The sequence below is a fragment of the Chamaea fasciata genome, unplaced genomic scaffold, assembly GCF_029207755.1.
Source record: "Chamaea fasciata isolate MVZ Bird 193981 ecotype frontalis unplaced genomic scaffold, bChaFas1.0.hap1 SCAF_17, whole genome shotgun sequence".
Taxonomy (NCBI): domain Eukaryota; kingdom Metazoa; phylum Chordata; class Aves; order Passeriformes; family Sylviidae; genus Chamaea; species Chamaea fasciata.
This window is the reverse complement of record NW_027094102.1, coordinates 12,175,465-12,198,875: the sequence shown is the minus strand read 5'-3', so window position 1 is coordinate 12,198,875 and position 23,411 is coordinate 12,175,465. Positions and strand designations below refer to the sequence as shown.

At 50.3% G+C, this 23,411-nt stretch overlaps 1 protein-coding gene across 2 annotated transcripts in view; it reads right to left on the bottom strand.

Moving 5' to 3' along the window:
* ACSS2 (acyl-CoA synthetase short chain family member 2) overlaps positions 1-18,615 on the bottom strand; it is a 31,195-nt gene extending 12,580 nt beyond the window's left edge. For both annotated transcript variants that reach the window (XM_066198569.1, XM_066198570.1), the window contains exons 1-5: positions 18,460-18,615; positions 18,051-18,246; positions 1,427-1,518; positions 833-936; positions 477-549 (exon numbers count right to left, since the gene is read on the bottom strand). In XM_066198569.1, coding sequence (XP_066054666.1) covers positions 477-549; positions 833-936; positions 1,427-1,518; positions 18,051-18,246; positions 18,460-18,583 — 589 coding nt within the window. In that variant the 5' untranslated portion in view covers positions 18,584-18,615. The remainder of the gene's footprint in view (positions 1-476; positions 550-832; positions 937-1,426; positions 1,519-18,050; positions 18,247-18,459) is intronic.
* Between the last annotated feature and the right edge of the window lie 4,796 nt (positions 18,616-23,411).

The window sequence follows — 23,411 nt, the reverse complement described above, 5'->3', positions numbered from 1 at the left end:
GCCATGGGAATTAATAAAAACCCTATTTCTTGCACTTTTGGAAAAAACAGCTGGGCAAATGCAGTGGGCTTACATGCAACTGCTGCCACATTCCCGATCCTTTGCTTTACAAGGCTGGAAACTGCAACAGAAATGTCCTTAAAACCAGGAAGGGTGGGAATTCTTACATTAGGCCTGCCTCATGATACATCTTGCAAGCATCTGGCTGATTTTGAGGAGGAACATGGATGAGAAGTGTTTGGAAACATGCTATTAGCAGCTGGTGACATCGAGCTTTACAGGACAAACTGGAGGGTTGCACGGAGGTTTCACCACATGTTTGGAGTGGGAAGAACATCTGGGCACAGCTACAGCGCTGTACCCGCTTTGGGAGGCTCAGCTGAGGCACTGCCCCTCCCTGTGCCCCTTCCAGGCTTTTAAAATGAAGACCTCTCAGGCAGGGAGTAGGAAGAGAGCTGCTCAGACGTGTGCTTTACCTGCCGTGATGAGGAGAGAGCAACCGCAGTCCAGGATCCGCTCGCAAAGGGAGTCTGCAGAGAAACCTGCAAACTGCCAGAGAGCACACAGCACAGTCAGCAGGACACACAGAAACCCAGCCCCAAACCCCCACCCCTGCTCTGCTGTTCCCCCGAGGCAAATGATTCCCCACCAGGCACTGATGGAGAGAGCTAAAGGAGCTCACTGCACAGTTAATGCAGGCAAACAGCAGCATCTTAATTGAGCTTCCATCCCTCTTATGGTCAGCACTCATCGTTCCAGATCCTCTCCAAGAAACAAGAGCTGCTCCTCTCAGAGCTCAGCACCAAGAGCAGCACAAAGAGCTTGTTCCTACCACAACAGAGTGCAGAGCTCCAATCCTGGCACAGGCCAGCATGGCTATGACCAGCTCCAGGATCATGGGCAAGTAGATGGAAACCCGGTCTCCTTTTTTCACCCCTGTGGAGGGAAGTGAACATGGCATTTGTCAAAATGACCACGTTACATGGCAAAAGAACAAGATATAGAAATAAACCAATTATTTTAATTCCACATTTATATGCACACAATAAAGCCTCAGCTGGAGTTAGAGCTGAAGCAGCCTTGGGTTTTGCCTTTCAAGCACTGTGGCTCTTGAGAGATGATGACAATGAACAATCCACGTTCTCATCTGCCTCCCTGAATGAAGCAGGAAAATAACCAGAGCCCACTGCTTGTTGGAAAACCCCAGAGCATGAAGTTTTGAGCACTGATTTCTTCCTTGTACAGCAGATATGACCAGCACTTATCAGTCTTCACAGACAGAGCAAGGAATGAATCTGTGCATCGCAGAGCAAATTGATGAGAATTACTCAACAGACTGGCAACCACACAAGCAGTGACCCCAATCTCCAAACCCTTGGCCAAATGGCTCCCAGTACCCAGGGCTCCCGTTGCCCCAGCTGTGTACCTTGGCTGCGGAGGACATTGGCAAACTGGCAGACTTTGTGCAGTAGCTCACGGTAGGTGATTTTCATGGAATCCCCAGGTTCATTCCCTTCCCTGGAAAAGCAAGATAATCTTTGTTACTGTGCAGCAGATCAAGGTAAGAGTGACACTGAAAACTGCTCTGGCCAACAAATATGTCCTCATGTGCCCTTCTGAGCACACAGTAACCAAACTCCAGAAATCCAGTTCTGGACTAAAGCTCTCCGATAGTAGGAAAATTTAGTCCAAAGTGCCCACCCCTTGTGTAGATCACTACTGAAAGCAATTGAACGTGTGAAATGGAAATGCTGGCACTTTCAGAGAGGCAAGAAGGGTCCAACAGAACCAAAGCTAAGAGTGCACAGGCTCAGGAGCACTTTGGGATTTATGGCATGGCTCCCTCACTCCTGGGTGCCTGCAGATACCTTCACATGAAACACGGGCCAACGTGCAGCAACACGCAGCCCCCAAATACCTGACATCTGATGGGCTGCAATGGGATGCCAAGGCCTGTCTTGTTTTCCAAGGTCATATATAAATAGACCCATGTATGTTTGTTCAGTGTCATGCCTGCTCTGCCTTATTCTCCCTGTGCTCCTCTGTGAACCAGCCCCAGGCTCCTGCAGCCCAGGCTCTGATGGGAAGAAGAGCCAAGGGCTGCACCCTGGAGAAGGGGCAGGAATGTCACATCCCCAGGGAAATGGCTTGCTACTGAAGTAATAAACAGCTAATTTTAATGTGACTCAACACTTCAGCCATGCAAATCAGGTGGCACTTCAAAGTATCAGGAGAGGGGACTTCACAGTGGAGAAACAGCAGCCTCCTACACTCTGGAAGGACAGAGACTTTTTTCCAGGTCTCTCCAAGGCAGCCTGCATAGAAACTCCAGTGATCCATAGATGAAGAGGGATATCACATCACTCTCAGCTGGAAAAGTGTCCCCTTAGTGTGTGCAGCCACATGAAAAGCACCACTGGTGCTGGGGAGAAGCCAGGATGCACCTCCATGCCATGTGCTCCCTCAGGATTGCAGCCAGGCTCTGCCTAGCTCTGAAACAGAAACTTCATCGCTTCAACATGTCAAACAGAGCACTCCAAAAACAAGTACAGAATTCCAGCAAAAATCAACCACTTCCCCCAGCAACACACATAGCAGGAAGGCTTCTGGGATGCAGTAATGCAACAAGCAACACCCTAACTTCCCAAGGAATTCTGTGAATCATGCCATTCTGTGCCAGCACAACAGTGATCACATGCTCCAATTGCAGGAATGGTCCTGGTGGAGAAACCACAAGAGCTGGGAGAGCACCACTGATACAAGCTCTGCTCCTGCCCCATGTAGAACCAGGGTTCCAAAACTGGTGGATACACCTGGATTGTCACTCGTGGATTTGCTGCTTACACACTTGCCTTTACCCGTCTTGATACCCAGTTACACTCCTGGCTTCCACAGTGCTCTGCAGCAACTGGGACCATGGATACCTGCACTGACACAGGACAGGGAATCTTCCCACCAATGGCTGCTGGAAGGGTGATTCCCTGCTTGATATTTTATGCAAGTCTGGCCCCTTCTAAGTGCAAAGGGGACACACACAAGAATACAAAGCTAAAGGAAAGCGTGGGAATGTGAGCCAGTGCCCAAGGCAGGTGGCTCAGCCTTGACATCCCAGCATTTTCCTCTCATTTTCCCATCACAGCCAGAAGCATCACTTTGAGCTAAATGACATGTGAAACTATTAGTCAAGGTCCCTTACAGCAGGACTCTCAGCTAGGAAAGGGAAACCAGGAAATCAGTTTCCTTTTTCATTCTGTTACTTGAGGTTAAAGATGCAAGAGCTGATTCCAGTGCTGGGCTGAGGAGCTGTAACTGATCTGGCTCACAGGAACAGCATCTGCTGCTGCTGTGTCTGGCTGCACACTGAGAGCCTTCCCTCACCATCTAGGTTTTCCTTTGTGCACCTACATCAAGGCTGGTGCTGTGCAAACCTGCCTGAATCCAGACGTCCAGGATCACTGTGTGTGCAGTTTTCTCCTTGGCCATGAGTCTTGCCATGGAATAGCTCTTAAAAGACAATTAAAATGCTTCCAAATGCAACCAGAAGTATCCCAGCCTACTAATCCCTCCCCTGAAGGTTACTGGGGTCTGCTGGGCACCACAGGCAGGCCCTGTGTGAGCCTCAACACACAGGCCAGGGAGGAAGGATGTCCCTTTGTCCGTGCTCTGGCACAGCAAAGGATCTAATTTCAGCCTTTACTAAGAGAGGAACACATTAGGAGGAAAGACTAGCACAGGCTGCCCAGGGCCCTGTGTGCTATTTGGGGGCTGAGCAGCCAAGGGGAGAGGCAGCCAGGTCAGCCAAGCTGTGGGTTCTCAGGGGAGCAGCCATGCACACGGTGCCCATGAGGGACACAGAGCTGCCCTGAGCCACCCGCACGAGGCACCGCTCGGACATTCCTGCTCTCCCGGCATGAGAGGCACATCTCAAATACGCCAGGTCCTCCTCCTTGGCAGGATTTTGGAGGGACATTCAGGCCAAGGAATGTACCCAGGCTCATCCTGAAGGCCAGAACTAAGGCATCTTGCATAAGGCACTGCAGGAAAAGCACAGAGCAGAGTCAAAGAGAAGTTAAAAGTTTTGCGAGGATTTTCAGGAGGCTTTCAAAGTCCTTCCCATCCATTTGCGTGACTGCAAAACAGCTCCCCTACCACCAGCAGGGCAAACCTCAGGCTTCAGATTTTAAAAAGTCCTTTTGTTCAATGGGAAACAAATCATATCCTTGTTTCTACAGGACAAGATACCCCCTTTCAGTGCGTCTCCAGCCAAGGCCTCGAGCAGTCTCCCATGAGCAGGCAATTGCTTTACGTCTCCCTGCCTCTGAAAATAGTCTGGAGTGCCCACAGCTGCACTCAGTGGGCTACAGCAGCACTCAGACTGCTCAGGCCTCTGCTCTGGCACAAAAGCCCAATTAATGATGGGTTTTTAGACAGGGCACTTAAAGGAATGCCCACTTGCATGCTATTGAGTACTCTCTGCATCAAAACCAAGCCTGTAAACTCATGGCATCCAAGTTCTGCCAGCAGCATCTTCTCAACATTGTCCATCTGACATAAGCAAGAGCTGTCAGCCCTGAGCACCTCACATGGGCTCCCCTGTCCAAATTCAACTGAAAAAGAAATAAAACTGCGAAAATAAACCTCACTCTTCTGAAAACAGCACCACAGAACTCACCTCCGCAGTTCTAACCCCACCATACCCAACACTCCCTCAACATACATTTTTTTAAGATCTATTGGTGAAAATAGTTGACCGTAGTGCTGCTGTGATTGTCCATGTGCAATCTGTGCTCTAACAGCAAGGCTTCTTCTGGAAAGAAAATCCAATTCTCAGCTCCCAAACATCCCAGGTACATCATTAGATGAAATACATGGTGAAGCACAGTGAGTCTGTGAGTCTTCAAACCAAGTCCTACATTTAGCAAGTGTAATCCAAAATTTCACAGTATCATCTGGCTCATGGCAGGAACGCATCTGAGATTTTTAACGCTTGAGAAGCCTGTGTTTTACATATTGCATGTTGTGTGAATGCTCAGGTGCAGAAAGGCAGGTTTGGCCATATGGAATAGATACAGAAGAAATTGTTCCCTGTGAGAGTGGGGAGGCCCTGACACAGGTTGCCCTGCCCTAGCCCTGGAAATGTCCAAGGCCAGGCAGGACAGGGCTTGGAGCAACCCGGGATAGTGGAAGGTATCCCTGCCCACGGCAGGGAGTAGAACTAGATGACCTCTGAAGTCCCTTCCAAGCCAAGCAATTCTGATTCTAAGATCTCCACTGAACCACCCACTGTCTCAGTAAATGCAAGTTTTTCAACTAAACACACAGATGCACAATTGGAAGCCCTCTGAGGCAGGTCTCCTCCTAGAAATTGAGATTTGTTGAAGTAGTCAGGTTTCCTGCAAAGAGGAGAGTTTTTATCTGCCTGCAGCCAATCTTTGCCAGGGCCAGACGCCCCAAGGGCACAGAGCACCATCACCCCTGCAATGTGCAGGATGGCAGCGCCCAGCCCAGCTCAAAACAGATCCCTGTCAACAAATGAAAGGCAGCCCAGGCTCTGCAGAGCTCTTACTCTCCTGCTCCCTTCTGCCAGCAGTTAAAACAAGGAGCTCCTCACTTGAGAGCAGACGCTGTTGACACACACAGAGCCCCACGGCACAGACCCTGCCAGCGCCTGAGCAAGGAACAATTGCATGGGGAAGTCACACAGGCAGGGGAGGAAGAGAACATCAGGTGAGAAAGCCAAACACTTGTCACCCTGTGGCACTACCACACTTACAGGGGGCTCACAGACTGCCTGCTCAGCTGGCAGCTTGACACTGGAAGTGCAGAGGCACAGAGCTGTTTCACCTGATGCCCAGGCAGCAAATCAAGGTTAAGCTTCCCTGTCAGAGCCATCACGCAGGTGAGCAAGTGATCTAGTGCTGTACATACACAGTGTAGTAGGGAAGGTGGTGTGTAGGAGCAGGCAAGCATTTCAGCAGAGCCCCATTAGCTCAAGCACTGACCTCGTGGAGCAGTCAGGGATGAGGAGCAGCAGGGTGGGAGAGGGATGCTCTGCTCAGATGCTCTCCTGGATATTTGCACCAAAGCAGCCTAAGAAGTTACTGTGCTCTGCCAAGCACCAGGGCTGACTACAGGACTTTCCAAAGCACGGTCTGCTTCACCTAACCAAGTGAGCTGAGCCCGTCTCAGCTGTGGGGTGACAAACACAAAGGAGGGACAGGAAACCAATTGCCGTGGCGACACACTCTTCTCAGAGCACCCAAACAGGCCAGGCAAAGCTGACCTGAAAACCAACCACCAACACTGTCTGGTTCTTCTCTTTCACCACATTTCTAAAAAAAAATTATTTGCATCACTTGTTTGAGTAAGATGACTACGACTTCCTCGATAAAGCAGCCCCAGCATTGGCAGAGAGCAGCAGGAAGTGCGGGTTGCATCAGGGGCAATTACAGTTTTCAAAGGAATTGAGGATGATAATTGTGGTTTACAAGGGCTACAACAGCACTGAGAAGGTGATGTACAGGAGAAAAGGAGGAAATGAAGCTGAACAAATGAAGTGTTAGAAGTCTTCAAGATCTGCCAGATCATCTGCAGATCCACACAGCCAGAAACAGAAAATCACAGACCAAACCAAGTTAGGGACAAAGCCAAAGCCTTTCTGATCCTTGGAAATGCTCCCACTGAGGACCAAAGGGGCTGCAGATCATTTAAGTTTCTCCTCTAAGCTCCTGTAAACACATCACTCACTCCCTTTTTGCAAACGACAGTGGCTTTAAACTGAAAGAGAACAAGTTTAGATTGGATATTGGGAAGAAATTCTTCCCTGTGAGGTACTGAGGCCCTGGCACAGGATGCCCAGAGAAGCTGTGGCTGCCCCTGGATCCCTGGAAGTGTCCAAGGCCAGGCTGGACAGGGCTTGGAGCAGCCTGGGACAGTGAAAGGTGTCCCTGCCTGTGGCAGGGGGTGGAACGAGATGAGCTTTAATGTCCCTTCCAACCCAAACCATTCTGTGATTGAATAAATGCAGTAACCCAAAGTTACCAAGCACAGGTGGGGGGCACTTGAAAGGTAAATTTTCAGAGCACAGCAAACCATCTCAAAGCTACCAGGTGTCATTTTCTGATGGGCAGAGATGTGATGACAGCCCACAGAGCAATTTTTCTTCATGCAGGACAAAGGCTCTGCATTTTATCTACTGGAACTCACCCTTAAGAAAACATGGATTCCCAGTTTGGAATAGGTGTTGTAAGAGGGAAAGAAGCTTTACCAGATGATGCCATGTCACAGGAACAATTTGCACAGTGGGGAACCACAGAGAGACTCAGTGACCTCAAAGATCTTTTCCAATCCAGTTAATTCTGTGATTCTGTGACTCCAGTAGAGCAGAGATGGGGACTGTGGGAATGTCCACCTTAGAACATCTCTGTTGCCATCTAAACTAAAACATGCTCAGAGCCCAAAATCCCTCCTAAACATGGAACCAAAAACCAGAGATCTCCAGCTTCTGCTTCATCAGTGGCCTGTTCCCAGAGCAGGGTACAAGGTAAAGGAAGGAATTTTCCTGCTGTGGTGACAGCTCTTCACGTGCAAGGTCACCGGGGGTGGCCAGGAGGGCACCTGGCTCCCTGATCCGTTCCACATCCAGAATTAGAGCAGCCAAAATGCCAGGCAGAGCTGGGCCAGCCAGGCTCCTGCCATGTGGGGAATGTGCTCACGTGTGAGCCGCATGGGCGGCGAGAGCGCCGGGCGTGCTCGGCCACCGTGGTGTCAGCTGCTCACACACCTCCTGCCACAACCCAGCCTTGGCTCGTCTTAGGACAGCCCCAAAAACTGCTGCCTGAAAAGGGCCTGCCTGCACATACCTGGGTTTCTCAGGAACAACTGCAGCCAAAATCGAAAAAAAATAGGATTTCTCCCTATGCTGCAGCCCTGCTTATGCCATTTGAGAGAGGAACGGCATTTGAGTAAAGACAGCCTTTCAAATATGTTTTAGAGAAAATAGATTACACTGAAACATGAAGTTTGGGGAGAGCAGCTGTGCAAGATAATCAGAAAAAGACACCCTTTCATCAGAAAAAAATTCTGGTATTTGCATGGATTGTTCAATATGGAAATGCTCTTAAATGCACAAACAGATGGGTCTGCAGCAAGTCTGCAAAAAACCTCCATGAGAACATTTCATAATAACGGGGCAGACTGCCCAGCCCTGCCCATGTTTAATGTCATCACCTCCCACCACAGTAATGTAAAATTCCCAAAGGAGTTCTGGGAAGACTGAGGTTTCCTGAGCAGCAGGTTTACCAGAAGGCTCAACCCCACCATCACCAGGCTTACATCCCCTTGCATCACAACACGGATCAAGAAAGAAGAAGTTGCGTAATGACAGAGCTCAGCTTGGGAGGGGCTGGTGAAAAGGGTTTTTTTTGGCTGTACTGAGAGAACATCACTGAGAAAACGTGAGAACAGAAAGCCCAGGGAAAAGAAGAATCTTACCAGTTTAATACCATCACTTCCTAAATCCACACAGTTGACTCTGACAACTGCATTAAAACCACCCATCAGTTTTCCCCTCAGGTGTCCCCCATATACTTAGGTAGGGCCTAACAAAGCTCTGTTCTCAAATCCATCTCTGAGCCAAACCGTCCCAACTTAAAGTTGATCATGTATCTAGCACGAACGGGCTCCTGTTGCTGTTAAGAAACCCAAAGCAGCTGTGTCAAAGCAGGAGCCATGTGCTCTGCAGGGCACAATGTTCTGTGTTTAGCCCCATCCCCTCCAGCCCAACTGACTCCAACACAGGCACAGTGTATTTTGCAGAACAGTCAAAATGGAGCTTATTTTTACAGGGACACTGGGTCACCATTTGCTCTTTGATCAAAGAATCAATCCTCTACTCACCTTTAAAAACAGCTATATGGACACGCAGCCTGCAAAGCAAACACCCAACACCCTGCACAGTTGTCACTGTCCCATAGGAAAACCACATCCGTCTTTCTGTCCTTCCTTCTCATTAAGTACATTCCCAGCTACTCTTTGTATCTGCAGCCTTTCAGAAGCTGAACAAATACCAGAGGCACCTAAAGAAATAATATTTATCTTATGCAGCCCAAAAACTCTGCCATACCCTGAGCGATCTTACACCACAGAGCCCAGCTGGAGGTGGACGCTGCTCCAAAACCACTCTGTATTTATCACCCTGCCAAAATTCCCTCCAGTTATCCCACTCACACTAAGCTATGTCCTAAAATCTACTTCAAGCCCCTTCCTTTAGGCAATGGGATGCTCAGACATCTCTAAAGGAATCAACACCTCCCGGTGCAACTGGTTCATCAGCCAACATGGGCAAGTGAACTCAGTGCCATGGGATTTGTACACTCTGCGCTCACACCTGAGAGCCAGAACACTCCAGGGGAACAGTTTTGTGGAAGATAGGATCAACAGCAGCCAGAAAATCCCTCCTCCCTGGCACATTTGACAAGATAAGTCATTTCAGGAGTCATACAGACCACATGTAAATACCCTGGTGATGGTGTCAGCAGCCACTCTGTGCTGACGGGCTCAGCAAGGAGAATTTGCTCTCTGTGGCTTCACGATTTTCCTACTTGCTTGATACTGAGTAACCACCAAGTCAAGAGGAAAAGCATCAACTTTAACTCTTACTTTCTGAAGTACTTTAAAATATGAGAGAAAAACCAGTGGAGAAAAACGACAGCTTTTTGCATATTTTATTTAGGGGAGAGTTTTTTTAAAGCAAATTCAAATTACTTTTCTAAAAACAAAGTAATCGTATAATGCTGCAACAGAGGTCATGTGCAAGACTCACCCAGCACGTCAGGGAGTTTGGCTGCTCTCAGCCAGCACTTGTAACCCCATCAGCCAAACCCACCGAATGCTGCAGAGGAATGTGCCATTTTGACATGAGAGGAAACATTTTAGATGTTTACCATCAGTGAGGTTTTCAAAGGAGCATGGACTATTTTTACCAGTCCAGTGGGAGTAGGGCTTATATTCAGTACAAAACAGCTGATTGTTTGTTTAAACAATTTACAGTTGGGCTGTTGAACAGACCCTGGATGAAGCTTCTGTAAGTAAAATAATCAACGAGCCGCCTGCAGCTGGGAAATGCCCCATTTTGGGAAACAGCCACATCTCTGATGGCAACATTCTGTCAAATTTTGAAGAGCTTCTAGAAACACAGAAAGCCAGGCAAGGCAATTTCAATGGAAGCTCAAACAATATCCATAAAGGGCATGGTAGGAAATTAGGCTTTTAATCAGATTTTCGATGGACATTTCAATTTCATGCATCATAAACCTCCAGTGGTGAAGGCCAGGTGACACCTGCTGGAATGCCATTTAGGGAACACCTCTTAGAAGATGGTCAGTGGCAACAGGAATGGAAAACATGCTCCACTATCACTGGGTGAATCATAAAACGAATGGTGTGGGTTGGAAGAGACCTTAAGACAATCTGGTTCCATGGGCAGGGACACTTTCCACTAGACCAGGTTGCTACAAGCTCCATCCAACCTGGCCTTGACCGCTTCCAGGGATGGGACAGCCACAGCTTCTCTGGGCACTATCGGGCAGCCAGGTGTGACAAAGCAACCAGGAAGGCCTCCAACTTCCTTGAGGAATTCCCCTGAAGAAGGGAGGTGACATCTATGAAAATGAATTAATGGCAAACTGCCAGGGCTCACGATTTCCTACCGCACCTCATTTCGACATTTCCAAGTGATGTGCAGAAATGCAAACAGAACTGACACCCTGCTCCAACAGGGGGGAGGTGAGAGCTCTTGTGAAACCACTGGCCATCGACACTTCACCCCAGGAGCTCTGGGCACCAAGAGTTCACCAGGCACAGCAAGTGCAGCAACCCACCAGAAAAATGCCACGCTTCCAACAAGCACCCACTCACACCTCTTTTGGCAAAGCCCGAGCATTTTGCCCCCGACTTGGAGCAAGTCTCCCCCACGTGTTGCTGCTCCATTCACAACAGGGTGCCAAAGGAGAACACACAAGCCATTCACACAGCTAAAATAACCAGGTTTTCTAGTCCAATGAGCAAACTGAAGGCTCTGATCTTCCGTGTCCTGAATCCACACAGAAGTTCACCATCCCCTCTGTCCATGAACTCCATTTATCCACCGCAAGTTTCAAATCTCCAGCCAATATTTGCAATATGCCATCACTGCACAACCACAGTGCCCCTCCCTAAAGCCATCAAGTATTCTTAAAACATATCCAGGTGTCTGTAATAGCTGCCAGCAGAACAAGACAAAAGTTTCACAGACATGAGAAAGTCCAGGTGCCAATGTCAGTGCACAGCCACCCCCCATACTGCCCCAGGTAGTTATTGTAACAACCACACCCTCAGAACCATGCAGAAAGGCAGCATTGCACAGGGTATACACCAACATTTTCCGGTAGGGGTGTAAGCAGAATTCCATATAAAGTTGTTAAATCCCTTGTGCTGTCTAGAGAGCTGTCAGAGCAATGAGGAGGACGAGGAAAAAGTACTAAATAAGAATGTAAAAGCTGTCACTGATGCCATTTACACAGCAGCATTGCACTTGTGCTCACAGCAGCTCAGCCAAGAGCCTCTTAGATAAATGCAAGTACCATGCTGGGTCAGAACCACGGCTGATGTTTGGCCTCCAGGAGCAACAGCAGCAGGAGATGCTGTTTCTGGAGCAGGTGAGCCCAGCCACCATCACCAATTCTGTTTCAGCACTGCCTTGGCAGTCCTGCTGCTGACCTTGAAAAGTGTCCACTGAAAGTGAGGAAGCAAAGGGCAAGGCTAAACCAGCTCCATAAAAACACTGTTCCTCCAGGCACACTTGAATTACTTTCTTGAACAACTTTTTGTGAGAAACCTCCCGAAGGTGGTCTGAAAAGAGCCATCTCTGCAGGCTCAGTGCCACCGGCCTCGTGCTCCGGCAGCTCTGCCAGCAGCTCCACTGCACCCCTCGGGATAAAAATCAGATTTACTGGTTCCCAGGACCCTCTCCATTGCCCTCTCTGGGCAAAGGGGGACTGGCAACCTGCCAGCCCTTGGCACCGCAGCCTTTTGCAAATACCACCAGCGTACCCTGGCCAGAAGCTCTGCAATTCCACATTCAATTTCCTGCCCCTATCTGGGGCACATGCCATCTAATCCTGGGCACTTACAGACATCCCACTTGTTTATATGGTCTAATACTTCCTGGATATTCCGTTGTATTTATAGGGATGGATGCTGTATCCCTGCCAGTAGCAGCTACCAAAGGTTTCTGAGCAAAAGGCTGGAAACAAACAGTTCCAACAAAACTGAAATGAAAGCTGCTCCCCCAGTTCAAGACAGCTGAGCTGCTCTCCCAGGCAGGAGAGGTTAAACAACCCCTGTCCTCACTGTTCTGCCACAGAGCAACAACCCAACTGCCACCTGAGTGTCTTTCCTCTTAACAGATTCGACTTAACAGAGAAGAAAAATCCCACTCTGTCTCCAGGCGCAGGATTACATGTTATCTGAGCTCAGTAAAAACTACTTCCAGAGAAAACCTTCAATAATGTGGAGGCACAAGTCCAGGGGTGCTTCTGCATGGGCAAAACCACAGGAGACCACAGGCACCAGGTAACCAAGTGGTCACCAGCCTTTGCTACCTGTCCCTTTCCTTCCTCACACTGCAGAGCAGAACTGCTCAAAGCTGAGAGCACTTGCCAGCTTCCTGCTCCTGCCCTGCCTGGCATCCTGGGATGAAAGAGGCTCTGCAGAGCAGGAATGGGGCTTGAGATCTCCAAAACATCAAACCAATCACCCTTCCCAGCAAACCTGCAAGTGTACCTGACAGGGATGAGTCAAGTTCTGCTTTCAAGTCAGTCCTTGGAATGGAACAACAACTTCCAGGGACTCTGAGCACACCAAGTGCCTGAGTACCACCGTGCTCAATCTGCTGACTCACAGCATCCAGGAAAGCACACCCTACACATGCCTGAAGGGGGTAGTTTGCTGTTCTCAGATATTTATTTCATCCCTTTGGCACAACTGCTCACCTGGGAACTACCTTGGAGATTTCACTAGTAATGAACAGGATGGAGGATACAGCACAGGAGTACAACAGAAACACTGGGGACAGAAGAACCTCAAGAGATGAGAGGAGAAAATGGGTCTCAGCACACACACACATAGAGCCCTTGGTAACAAGTTTTAGACCATGATCCCTGTGCTTTCCAGCCCCTCAGGCCAAACTGAAAATCTCAAACCCTTAAGCAGGCATCACCATGCTGCCCTGGAGCAGCAGCATCTTTGTATCTCATCTGCAATCTACAGCAGGGAATTCAGAGCAGTTACAAGAAATCAGTTAATTTTAAACCCACCATGACCTTGCTCCAAACAGCCCACAGCCAAAGTTAGAGACTCCATCCACCTATGGAGAAAAGTCAGGGAGGACTCAGCTACACCTGAGGAGAAGCTATGAGCGCCTCCTGTTCCAGCCTGTACTTAATATGTGAGTATTAAGTGAGCCCAAACAGAGTGGCTGCTTGCACTACAACACAGCACTAACCACACTGCTTGGTGACTGCCCAGAACCGGGAGAGGAAAAGTTTCAAAGAAGCCAGGAAAGCACATGACTTGGACATGCCTGAGCTACTACACTACTCCCTGTAGTCCCTGTTTTAACACCATGTTTCTATTGATGCTCCCCTCACTCCTGCACTACCCACGCAGCTCAGTCATCCCCACGAAGCAGGGATATTCCTCTTTGGAGGAATGACAAATGCTGTCTGAAGCTCCCAGTTTTGTCACCCTCTCCCACACTGGCAGATTTCACAAAGCCCACCAGAAAAGAGCTACACTTCCTATGATGGGATCTACAACTATCATTGCCCTTGAAGAAGGTACAAGATTTACAGCTTCATAAAATACTATTACATTCAGTGTAATTTATTACCTATTTTAGGCGCACACAGTGTGCCTGATTTCCAGCAGAGCCCTGAACTGTTCAGCAGTGCTTCCAAAATAATTGGTATCTGCCAAAACCAGTAATCTACCCATCTGACACACAACAGGGAGATGACACAGATTGCTGGGGAGGCAGCTCAGAAAGGGCTGAGGGAGCCACCCCTTTTCCCATGGAGAATCCCCATCAGGAAAGGAGCTGTGCTGAGCCTGGGTAGTGCTGTGGGCATCAACCAAACCATGCACACACTTGCAAATGTGGATCAGCAAAAGGAACCTTCTCAGCAGTGAATTTTGTTCTTCAAACAAACTGTGATTTAGGGATGTGCTCTCACCACCAGAAGAGCAATGAAAGAGGCTGCATCACTGGAAGGATAAAGTGATCCAGGAAGTTACCAAAGAATTGAATGGTCAGTTTGACACAGGATGCTCCAAAATCCTGAAGTCAGTGGGAGCAGCAGAGCCAACTGCATCATGTAGAAGCTGGCTCCAATTAAGCACTTGGAAAGGCTGGATGTTAACAGCACCCTCTGCCACAGCATCTGTGCATATGACAGATGTGTGAGGCTGGTTTGTTATCTTTTTTTTTTTTTTAAACATGCACTTACAGTTGCTTGGTTTTTTCTTATATCAAGTTTTATTGGAAGAAACCTCAAGGCGACAAGGTCCTGAATCCATGATTACATTCTAAAGTCAAATCATATAAAGAAACCCAAACCAAACAAACCACACCTTCCAATTTTATATCTGCAGGTCTTGTTTGCTCTGGGCCCGGAAGAGGAACCATAGGCATTCATCATTTTGTTAAACAAAGTTCCAATAAGCTCTGGCAGCCTTCACTATCTTTATTGCTTCTTTCTAGATGTGTAATATCATATGCCAATATAAAAAAGCAGAAAATGAATACGGTCTCCCAGAGATGGCAAAAGCCAGGAGCACCTGGCCAGAGGGACTCTGAAAACAAAGCTCTACCTCCTGCCCCTGTCCCTGTCCCACCAGGCACCACCAGCACTGCAGCTGGGGTAACTGGTTTGAGAAACAGAGGCACAGCTTACACACAGAACAGGCCTCATCCAAATACTTTCACACCCCAGGGTCTAATTAGAGAGTTTTGCAATAGGAGGTGGTTTTGCCTAATTCCCACATGGTTTTATTTTTGTCTCCACGGGCAGCCCAGGCTGAAGTTTATATGAGATTATTAACAAACACTTCAGCACAAACCAAGGGTTCTCCAAGTGACTTAGGCATGTCTACAGCAGGGTGAAGCAATACTGTGCTCCTGCCCTAAGTAACCACCCCTCACAAAGTCCTCAGCACTGCTGCAGGTCCCCATAACGTCCCAGTAGCTGGTCCAGTCCATTTCCCCTTCAAGGCCCACGAGAGTCACCACAGGTACCCACCTGCACAGCAGCCACTCTTACTGATCTCAGCCTTTGCACATCATTATGAAAGAGATTTAGAGAGCAACACTTTATCAGAAGCACTTCCTGGAGCTTCTGTTCCTTTTTTAGGCCACATCAGCAATACCAAGCAGAGAAAGAGGAATCAGAAGCAGTGAAACCAGAAATATTTGTAACGGTCACAAGCAGCCCGAGATACCCAAGCGAAGCAGGCAACAGGAACAAATCCATGTTTCCTACACACCCAGGATGGCCATTTGGAACTACACAGCCCTAACAGCACCCTGAGGACATCACCACGACAGCAAACGTCACCTATGTACAAGTTCTGCAGCATTAGGCAATCCCATGTACTGCCTTTTGTGCTGAAAACACAATTCCATGTGGCTTGGGATTAGACCCTCTGAGTGGAGCCAATCTGGGCAGTCCTGGAGTGCTGGTGGTGCAGGAACCTTTAGTGCAGCTTGGCCCTAATAAACCCAGACAAGCTGCTTGCTCCTTCCCATCCCTGCAAGACTGGAGACAGCCACAGCCAGCAGTTCTGAGTTTTGTAACGACAGGTTGTTTCTCAGAGACTCAGCAATGCCTCCAAACATTGGTCAACTTTTCTCTAATTTCCTCCTCTCTGAAAGCAAAGACCACGGTTCTCTGTCTTTTCAGAGCTCTCAGAGCTGGGCAGTCAACCAAACCTTGGTGTAAGTTCAGCACCTTTCACATCTAGCAGGCTATGGACTTTCTTGGATGCAATCTAGTGGCTCAGGTGTTTAAAAATAAAACACCTTCCAGAGGCTTTAATTTCTTTTTCGACCTTTCATACAGTGTGACAAGTCTCAAGTGTTTTAGGGAGCCAGGCTCATTCCAGAGTGTTAAACACAAGATGTGAGAGGACAAGATGAGAGCAATTAAATATTGGTTTATTTTGAAGAAAACCACGGGCCCAGGGAGGAGTAATTTTATGAGTTGCAACCCTCAGCCCCGCTTTCCCAAGTCCTCAGTGCCACAGGTTTGTCACAGTGTCTCTTCCAACACACCCACTGGCATTCCTAGCTGACAGCTGCACACGACAGTGCCTGGTCACCTGTGACAGAGCCATGCTAGGAGAGTTTGTCCCAAAACAGTCAGGGGAAACTCTCTGCTAAGGAGGAAGAGAGACTTTATTTTTTAGAACTGTGAAACACCACGACTGACAGCCACCCACCATTTTCATATCCGCCCCAAGCTTTCCTCAGCATCACAAATACCCCCACAAAGGCTGCCAGAATAACCAACAAGAAAAACGTTCCCCAAGCCCAAATTAAAACTGTGGGTGGCTGCCTCACTGTCACACAAAGATTTATGTGCAGGAAGAACCCAGTCCCTCAAAAAACCCCAGCACTGGCTGCCAAATGGCTCTGGACTGCTGGCACACCTTCACCTGCAGGAGTTCACAAAGGAGGTCTTCATCCAGAAGCTGCAGTCATTTTACATCAGAGTGAGATAGAGAACCTATTTAACTAGCTGGGAAGTAAACACTTTCCAGCATTTCACCTGTGCCTTATCAATATGATTATCTACTAGGCAGTGTCTGTAATTCTTTCACTGAAGCAGAAGGGCTGTGGATAGAAACTCTAGAAACTCTATGAAGCCAATTTTACAGCCACAGCCAGAGCCACACTGGTATAACCATGCTCCTTTCAGCAGCAGGGTGGCTCCCCAGTCAACTTTACACCAGGTGACTCAGGGGGACCTTCAGCTGCACAATAAATCAATTGGAGCATCGGATATTTTTATTGCAATGACGGTAAGATTTCTCCATCTGCTCTGCTCAAGGGACTCACCATATCCCAATGAGTTATTGCATGCCTACCATGGGGGTACATTTAATTGTGCTTCTGCCCTGCCACACACAGTCATAGCCAGGTTACATGAATACAAGCTCAAGGGAAACAGCAAAACGCACAGGAAAGTCAGGCACAGCTCTGTCTGAGGACACAGCTGTGCTGCCAGCTGAGCTAGTTCAGCAGGAGCACATTACTTCTGGAGCTTGGACATGACGAGTGAAACCTACTTTGCATCAACACGAAAATTAAGTTTTACATGGATTTTAGCACTAGTAACTACTCTGGTAAAAAAGCAGAAACATAGTTCAGATACAGCTGGAAGTAACTTTTCTTCCCAAAGGTAGAGAAGCCAGTCTTTCTGAAAGCACCTCACTCCCAAGTGCAAGGAATCCACATACAAACTCAGGAATTAAGAGAACCTTTCTGCCACAGGCGTGGAAACTTGCCAGACCCACAAAACGTAAACACGGGAGATAATGGGGTTTATTAGCTTTTAGCTGTCGGATGTTGGCTGCTCCTCATCCCGTGCCTCTGTGCACATCTACCTCCTTCACCAAGGAGTTGTGGACCTGCCTCACTCCAGTCTGACCGCTCGGAGCTCCCAGCAGGTACAGAGCAGGGGCAGAGCTGGGAGTCAGGCGCTGCCCACTGCTATGCCGGGCACTTCAGTGCATCCCAGGACGGGCAGGGAAGCTTCCCGAGAAGGGCAGAGAAGCTTCCCGGTACAGCCCTTCCCAAGGACACTGCAAGCAAACACACGCTGAGCCCATCTAAGGATTAGCCCCCTCTCGGGTTTTATGTTTTCATTCACCTCAGTAGAAACTGACACTGTTTGTACACTTTAGGGTGCTATTTACACATCCCCTCCACCACAATAAAAACAGAAACTTACCAGTAAAAAGCAACTTTGTCCCCAAGCTTCTTCTCATTGACATTTCTGTCCAGGAGGTTGTAGCAGATGTTGGTGGTCGCTCCTTTCATCCACTCGATGAAGATCTTCCCCTTGGTCACATCGAAGTTGTACTTCAGGAAGGGTCCCGTGTGCCGGCGCTTCCAGTAGAACTCTTTAGCGATGTCCCCCCAGAATTCTGCAAAGGCAACGGGCGCCGGAGCCCGTGAGCGGGCAACAGGGATGGGGGTAACGGGGATGAGGCAGGTGACATCGGCGGGGACACGAGGGGCACCCCCCGAGCACCCCACCCGCGGGGCTCCGCGGAGCGCTCCCCGCGCTCCCCACAGCGCCGCGGGCAGCCCCCGCAGGGCCCGGGGAGCCGCCGCCCCGCCGCGCCGGCCCCGCTCACCGTGCGGCTCCTCCACGGAGCGCTGGTACAGGCGCTGGTAGTGGGGCAGCGAGGGGACGTGGGCCGCGGGCAGCAGCTCGGGCCGCGGCCGGTAGAGCCGGGCCTGCTCCCCCGGCAGCACCATGGCGAGGCGCCGGGACTGTGCGCGGGCGGGGGCCGCCCAGCCCCGCTCCGCCGCCGCGCCGAGCCGGGGGCGGGCACGGCGGGCACGGCCCGCCCTCACGGCGGAGCGGGCCGGCCGCCATGTTCCGGGCCGCCTGCGGCTGGTGTCGCTGTGTCGGTGGTGTCCCGGCGTCGGGGGTGTCCCCGTCTGAGCGGTGTGCCCGTGTCAGTGGTGTCCCCTTGTTTGCCTTGTCCTTTCTGTCAGCGGTGTCCTTGTTCCGGTGCTGTCCCGTGCCGGTGGTGACGCCCTGTCAGCCGTGTCTCCTGTGTTGGTGGTGTCCCCCCTGTCAGTGGTGACCCCCTACCAGCCATGTCACCCTGCAGCCGCGTACCCTTCCCACCGTGTCCCCCCTGTCACCAGTGTGTCCCTCACCAGTGCTGTAACACTGTCGGTCACGACCCACGATCAGCGGTGACCCCCGTCAGCAGTGTCCCCTGTCACTGGTGTCCCCCTGCCATCAGCGGTGTCCCCCGTCAGCAGTGTCCCCTGACAGTGGTGTCCCCCTGCCATCAGCGGTGACCCCCGTCAGCAGTGTCCCCTGACAGTGGTGTCCCCCTGCCATCAGCGGTGACCCCCGTCAGCAGTGTCCCCTGACAGTGGTGTCCCCCTGCCATCAGCGGTGTCCCCCGTCAGCAGTGTCCCCTCTCACTGGTGTCCCCCTGCCATCAGCGGTGTCCCCCGTCAGCAGTGTCCCCTGACAGTGGTGTCCCCCTGCCATCAGCGGTGTCCCCCGTCAGCAGTGTCCCCTGACAGTGGTGTCCCCCTGCCATCAGCGGTGTCCCCCGTCAGCAGTGTCCCCTGACAGTGGTGTCCCCCTGCCATCAGCGGTGTCCCCCGTCAGCAGTGTCCCCTGACAGTGGTGTCCCCCTGCCATCAGCGGTGTCCCCCGTCAGCAGTGTCCCCTGTCACTGGTGTCCCCCTGCCATCAGCGGTGTCCCCCGTCAGCAGTGTCCCCTGTCACTGGTGTCCCTTGTCAGCCCATGGCCCCCTGTCCCCCCAAGCCAGCAGTGTCCCCAGCTAACAGTGCCGCCCTGTCAGCCACCTCTCCCTCGCCAGCAGGAGCTGTGTCCCCTCCGTGCCGGTCCCTGCCGCTGCCAGGCAGAGGGAGCAGCCCCGGGCATTATCCGCGGGATCCTCCTTCACCAGCCCCAGCGCAAGCCTGCAGGTGTGGCTGCACTCCGTGCCTTGTCCCCCTGTGGAAAACAACTTTCATTTGGGTCCATGACCCTCCACTTTCCCTCCACTGAGCTGTGGCAGTTCACTGAGCGAAAATTTTGTATGGATCTTTTGAGGTAGTGAGAAATTAAGCTTTTTTTTTTTTTTTTTCCCACTTTTTTTCACCAAGAAGGCATCAAATGCTGGAACAGGAGCCAGAGTAGGAGCAGGGTCACAGTCCTTAGACACAGACAGAATTCAACAAGATAAGCCCTGAGTAGCCATGCCCATTGGAGCAGGAGGCTGGAGCTGGGGTCTCCCCAGGACCAACGTGATTCCAAGAGTCTGGTCTCAGAGCAGGAGTTCCCTGTGGTTGTACCTCCTGCAGCAGGCCCCTTCTCATCCCAATCCTTAACATTCCCTGCATTGAGCCCAACTGCCCCAACAGCATTGCCTGCCCCTTCGACATTGCCTGCCAAGGAGATATTTCTTAGGCAGGCTGCCAAAACCTCAAGTTCCTTTTCTCCATTGGAGAATAGCACCCCTTGGAGCAAAGCACTGCTGTGCCCAGGCAGCCACCTGCCCTGGGAATTTTGTGCTGGTTTGGGCCAGGGCCGAGGAGCACTCAAAAGATTACAGTCCATAAACTTTCAGTTGGCACGGTGTCAGCGAGCAGGTACAGCCTACTCTGGTATTCCTTGGGTTTTTCGTGCTTTTGTGCACTCCCTGGGAGTGTTGCCCTGCTGTAGACTGGAGGAGACACAAACCTGTGGACTGATGAGTGTTGTCTGCCACTCTGGGCAATGTTCTCATCAGCAAAGAGGCCAGAAACAGTTCTACAGACAAAAGCAGCAGCGCTGGTGTGCATTTTTCATTAAGGATGTTCCCTAGTTTGGAAGGGCACAGCTGTGCTGCAGCTCCCTGCCCTGGTGTGAGTTTGCTGCCTGCCCCCACTGCTTCAGGGCAAGGATTCTTCTGTGACCCCACTTAGGAGGACACAGCTGGTTTACTCCGAGGTGAAACCCAGGAGTAGTTCAGGTGATACCTCCCTCCATGGGCTGTGTCCTATGGACAGTATCACTCCAGAGATACTCTCTACACATCTCCAACATGAGCTCAGCAGGATTTACATCTCAAATCTGTCAGCCACCCTCACACCATGCTGTAGCCTGTGCATCAAAGCTTCCTCAGCCACGTGCCATAAAATCCCTGTCCTGAAAAGCTACTGTGTGGCCTCATATTGTTCATTTCCTTGTTAAAAAAAAAGAAAATCACAGGAAGATCAGTGTGCAGGGTCTCAATCTCTATCACATGGATGAAGGTGAAGTCCAGTCCATCCAGATGCCCAGTTTTAGACCATTGTTTTTTGGACTTTCAGCTTGGGATCACCAGTTTCTGAGCCTAGGCTTTTTCTGTGGGTAGACCCCGGCTGGAAATCACGCTGATCCTCTCCTGAGAAGTGGGACAAACCCAGCACTTTTAATGTCCTTCACAAACCACCTCAAGCTGTTAATTTTCTATTACAAGTCGCCAACCTTCAGTTCCAGCAGCCTGTGTCCCAGGGATTTTGCATTTACCAGCAGCTCTCTAACAAACCCTCTGTCCCCCTAAGTGCCAGGATGGGGGCTGTCATTCACCCCACTGCTGGGAAAGGGCTTTGTCACTCTCCTTGTCACAGGACAGTGTCCCACAGCCCATGAAGAGGTGGTTTGCAGATCTGGGAGGCACCCTCTGCTTCTCTTCTCATTGGCTTTTTGCTTTCAGTGATTTGGCCAGCTGAAATTCCCCACCAGCCTCAGTGACAGCATGATTTCTGTCCAGCAACTGTTGCCTCTGTGTGTAGGACATTCCGAGCCATGAGGCTTGGGCAGCACCATGTCCCACGAGCCCCACAGCTGTCCTTCATCCAGCATTGTCCTGCTTGGGCTGCTGCAGCCAGGGAATTTTGTTCTTGTGCTGCAGCTGTCCACAGCTGCAGCCCAGGAAGCTGCCTGATGGGGAGAGGGTGCATCTCCTCTCAGAAAGCACCTGCAAAGCAGAAAATTCCAAGTAGCCTCCTACTGTTTTCCCCAGCTCTCTCCTCTTCCAGTAACTCTCCAAGCTGCTACCTACAGGGTTGTGAACCACACAGGTCGTACCATCAGTCAGGCCCCCAGGGCACAAACACAGCCGTCCTCACATTTTCATTTCAGTGTCTCACTGCTGAAAAACCACAGAATCATGGAATGCTTTGGGTTGGAAGGGAACGTAAAGCTCAACTCATTCCAACCCCCTGCCATGTGCAGAGACACTTTCCACAAGGCCAGGTTGTTCCAAGCCCCGTCCAACCTGGCCTTGGGCACTTTGTTGATATGTCCAGGCTTCTCTTGGTGATGTTACAGGATCTAGGAAAGGGGCTCCTGCTGTGTGACCATGCTTTCCTGCTCCAGCTCCTCCACCCCAGGGCAGTTTGCATCCAGCTGAGCTCCTGCCCTGGGAGCTGGTGGGGCTGGATGCTGCAGGGCTTACTCTGAGCTTGGCTCCCAGCTCTCCTAACTTTTTCAGGGAGTCCTGAAAAATCAGCTCATTATAGGTCCTTTATTTCCCTCTACCTGTAAAGGAATAAAAGTACTTGAAGTGGATACATTAACGTATATTAAGGTCTCTTGAAGTGACTCAGAGGATCAAAAAAAAGATACTGGCCAGGATATGTGGTATCTTGCTCACACTCTGCTTGGGATACTCTGGAAATTTGGGATACTCTGGAAACAACCTCTCTAGTGCAGCACCCACAGCAGCTCAGCAGCTGTGGTGGGACCCTTCACTGCATCTTCCCTGACATGAAAGATCTCAGTCATGGAGGGGCTGGGAGTGGGGGAAAGAAACTGGAAAGTGTGAACTAGTTTGTACACCTCAGGCCTTCTGATTGTGGTGGGCTGAGCAGGAGGCAGCCTTACATGGGAAACTTGTGCTAATTTGGGCAAAGCACTGCTCCAGGTGAGCAGGTGACTTACCTCGGGGTCCAAAGGCATTGCCTTCTACTGGTCTTATTGCCATTAAATGTGGGAATCACATCCCCATTCATGCAAATCACTGAGAGTATCAGGCAGGAAGGATGCAACCCACAGCAGTGGAGGAAGGAACCCAGGAAGGCACAGAGGTGTCTGAGCTACACCAAGGCACCAGTGTGATGGCTGAGGCTCATGGGCTTGTCTGGAGGAGGACAGCAAGCCACCTCCTATCCCACTGCCTGTCTACTCCTCCCAGAGCATCTCCTGGGCAAGGCAGCCTGGGCCAGGCCCTGGTGAGGCAGATTCAGCAGTTAGGTGATGCAGCTGTCGGTGATGCTAATCAGAGAAGGTATCTTTTTATCATGAACCTTACTCTTGGTGAACTTATCACAGCACAAATAAGTTTGTGCCTTGCATTGCTGTGCCAGAGGCAGTGAGAGCCTTTATCAGAATACCCCGAAGTGGGGAGGGAAAGATTTCTTTAACCACAGGCAAGGGCACAGAATTGAGGGGCAGAACAAAAAAGCAAAGGATCTGGAAGGAATCACAAGTGACACCAGCAAAAACTCCTGGGACCTGCAGAGCAGGGGTGAGATGGCATGGGAGGCACAGAAGATGGAGTGAGGAGATGTGACCAGGCTGTC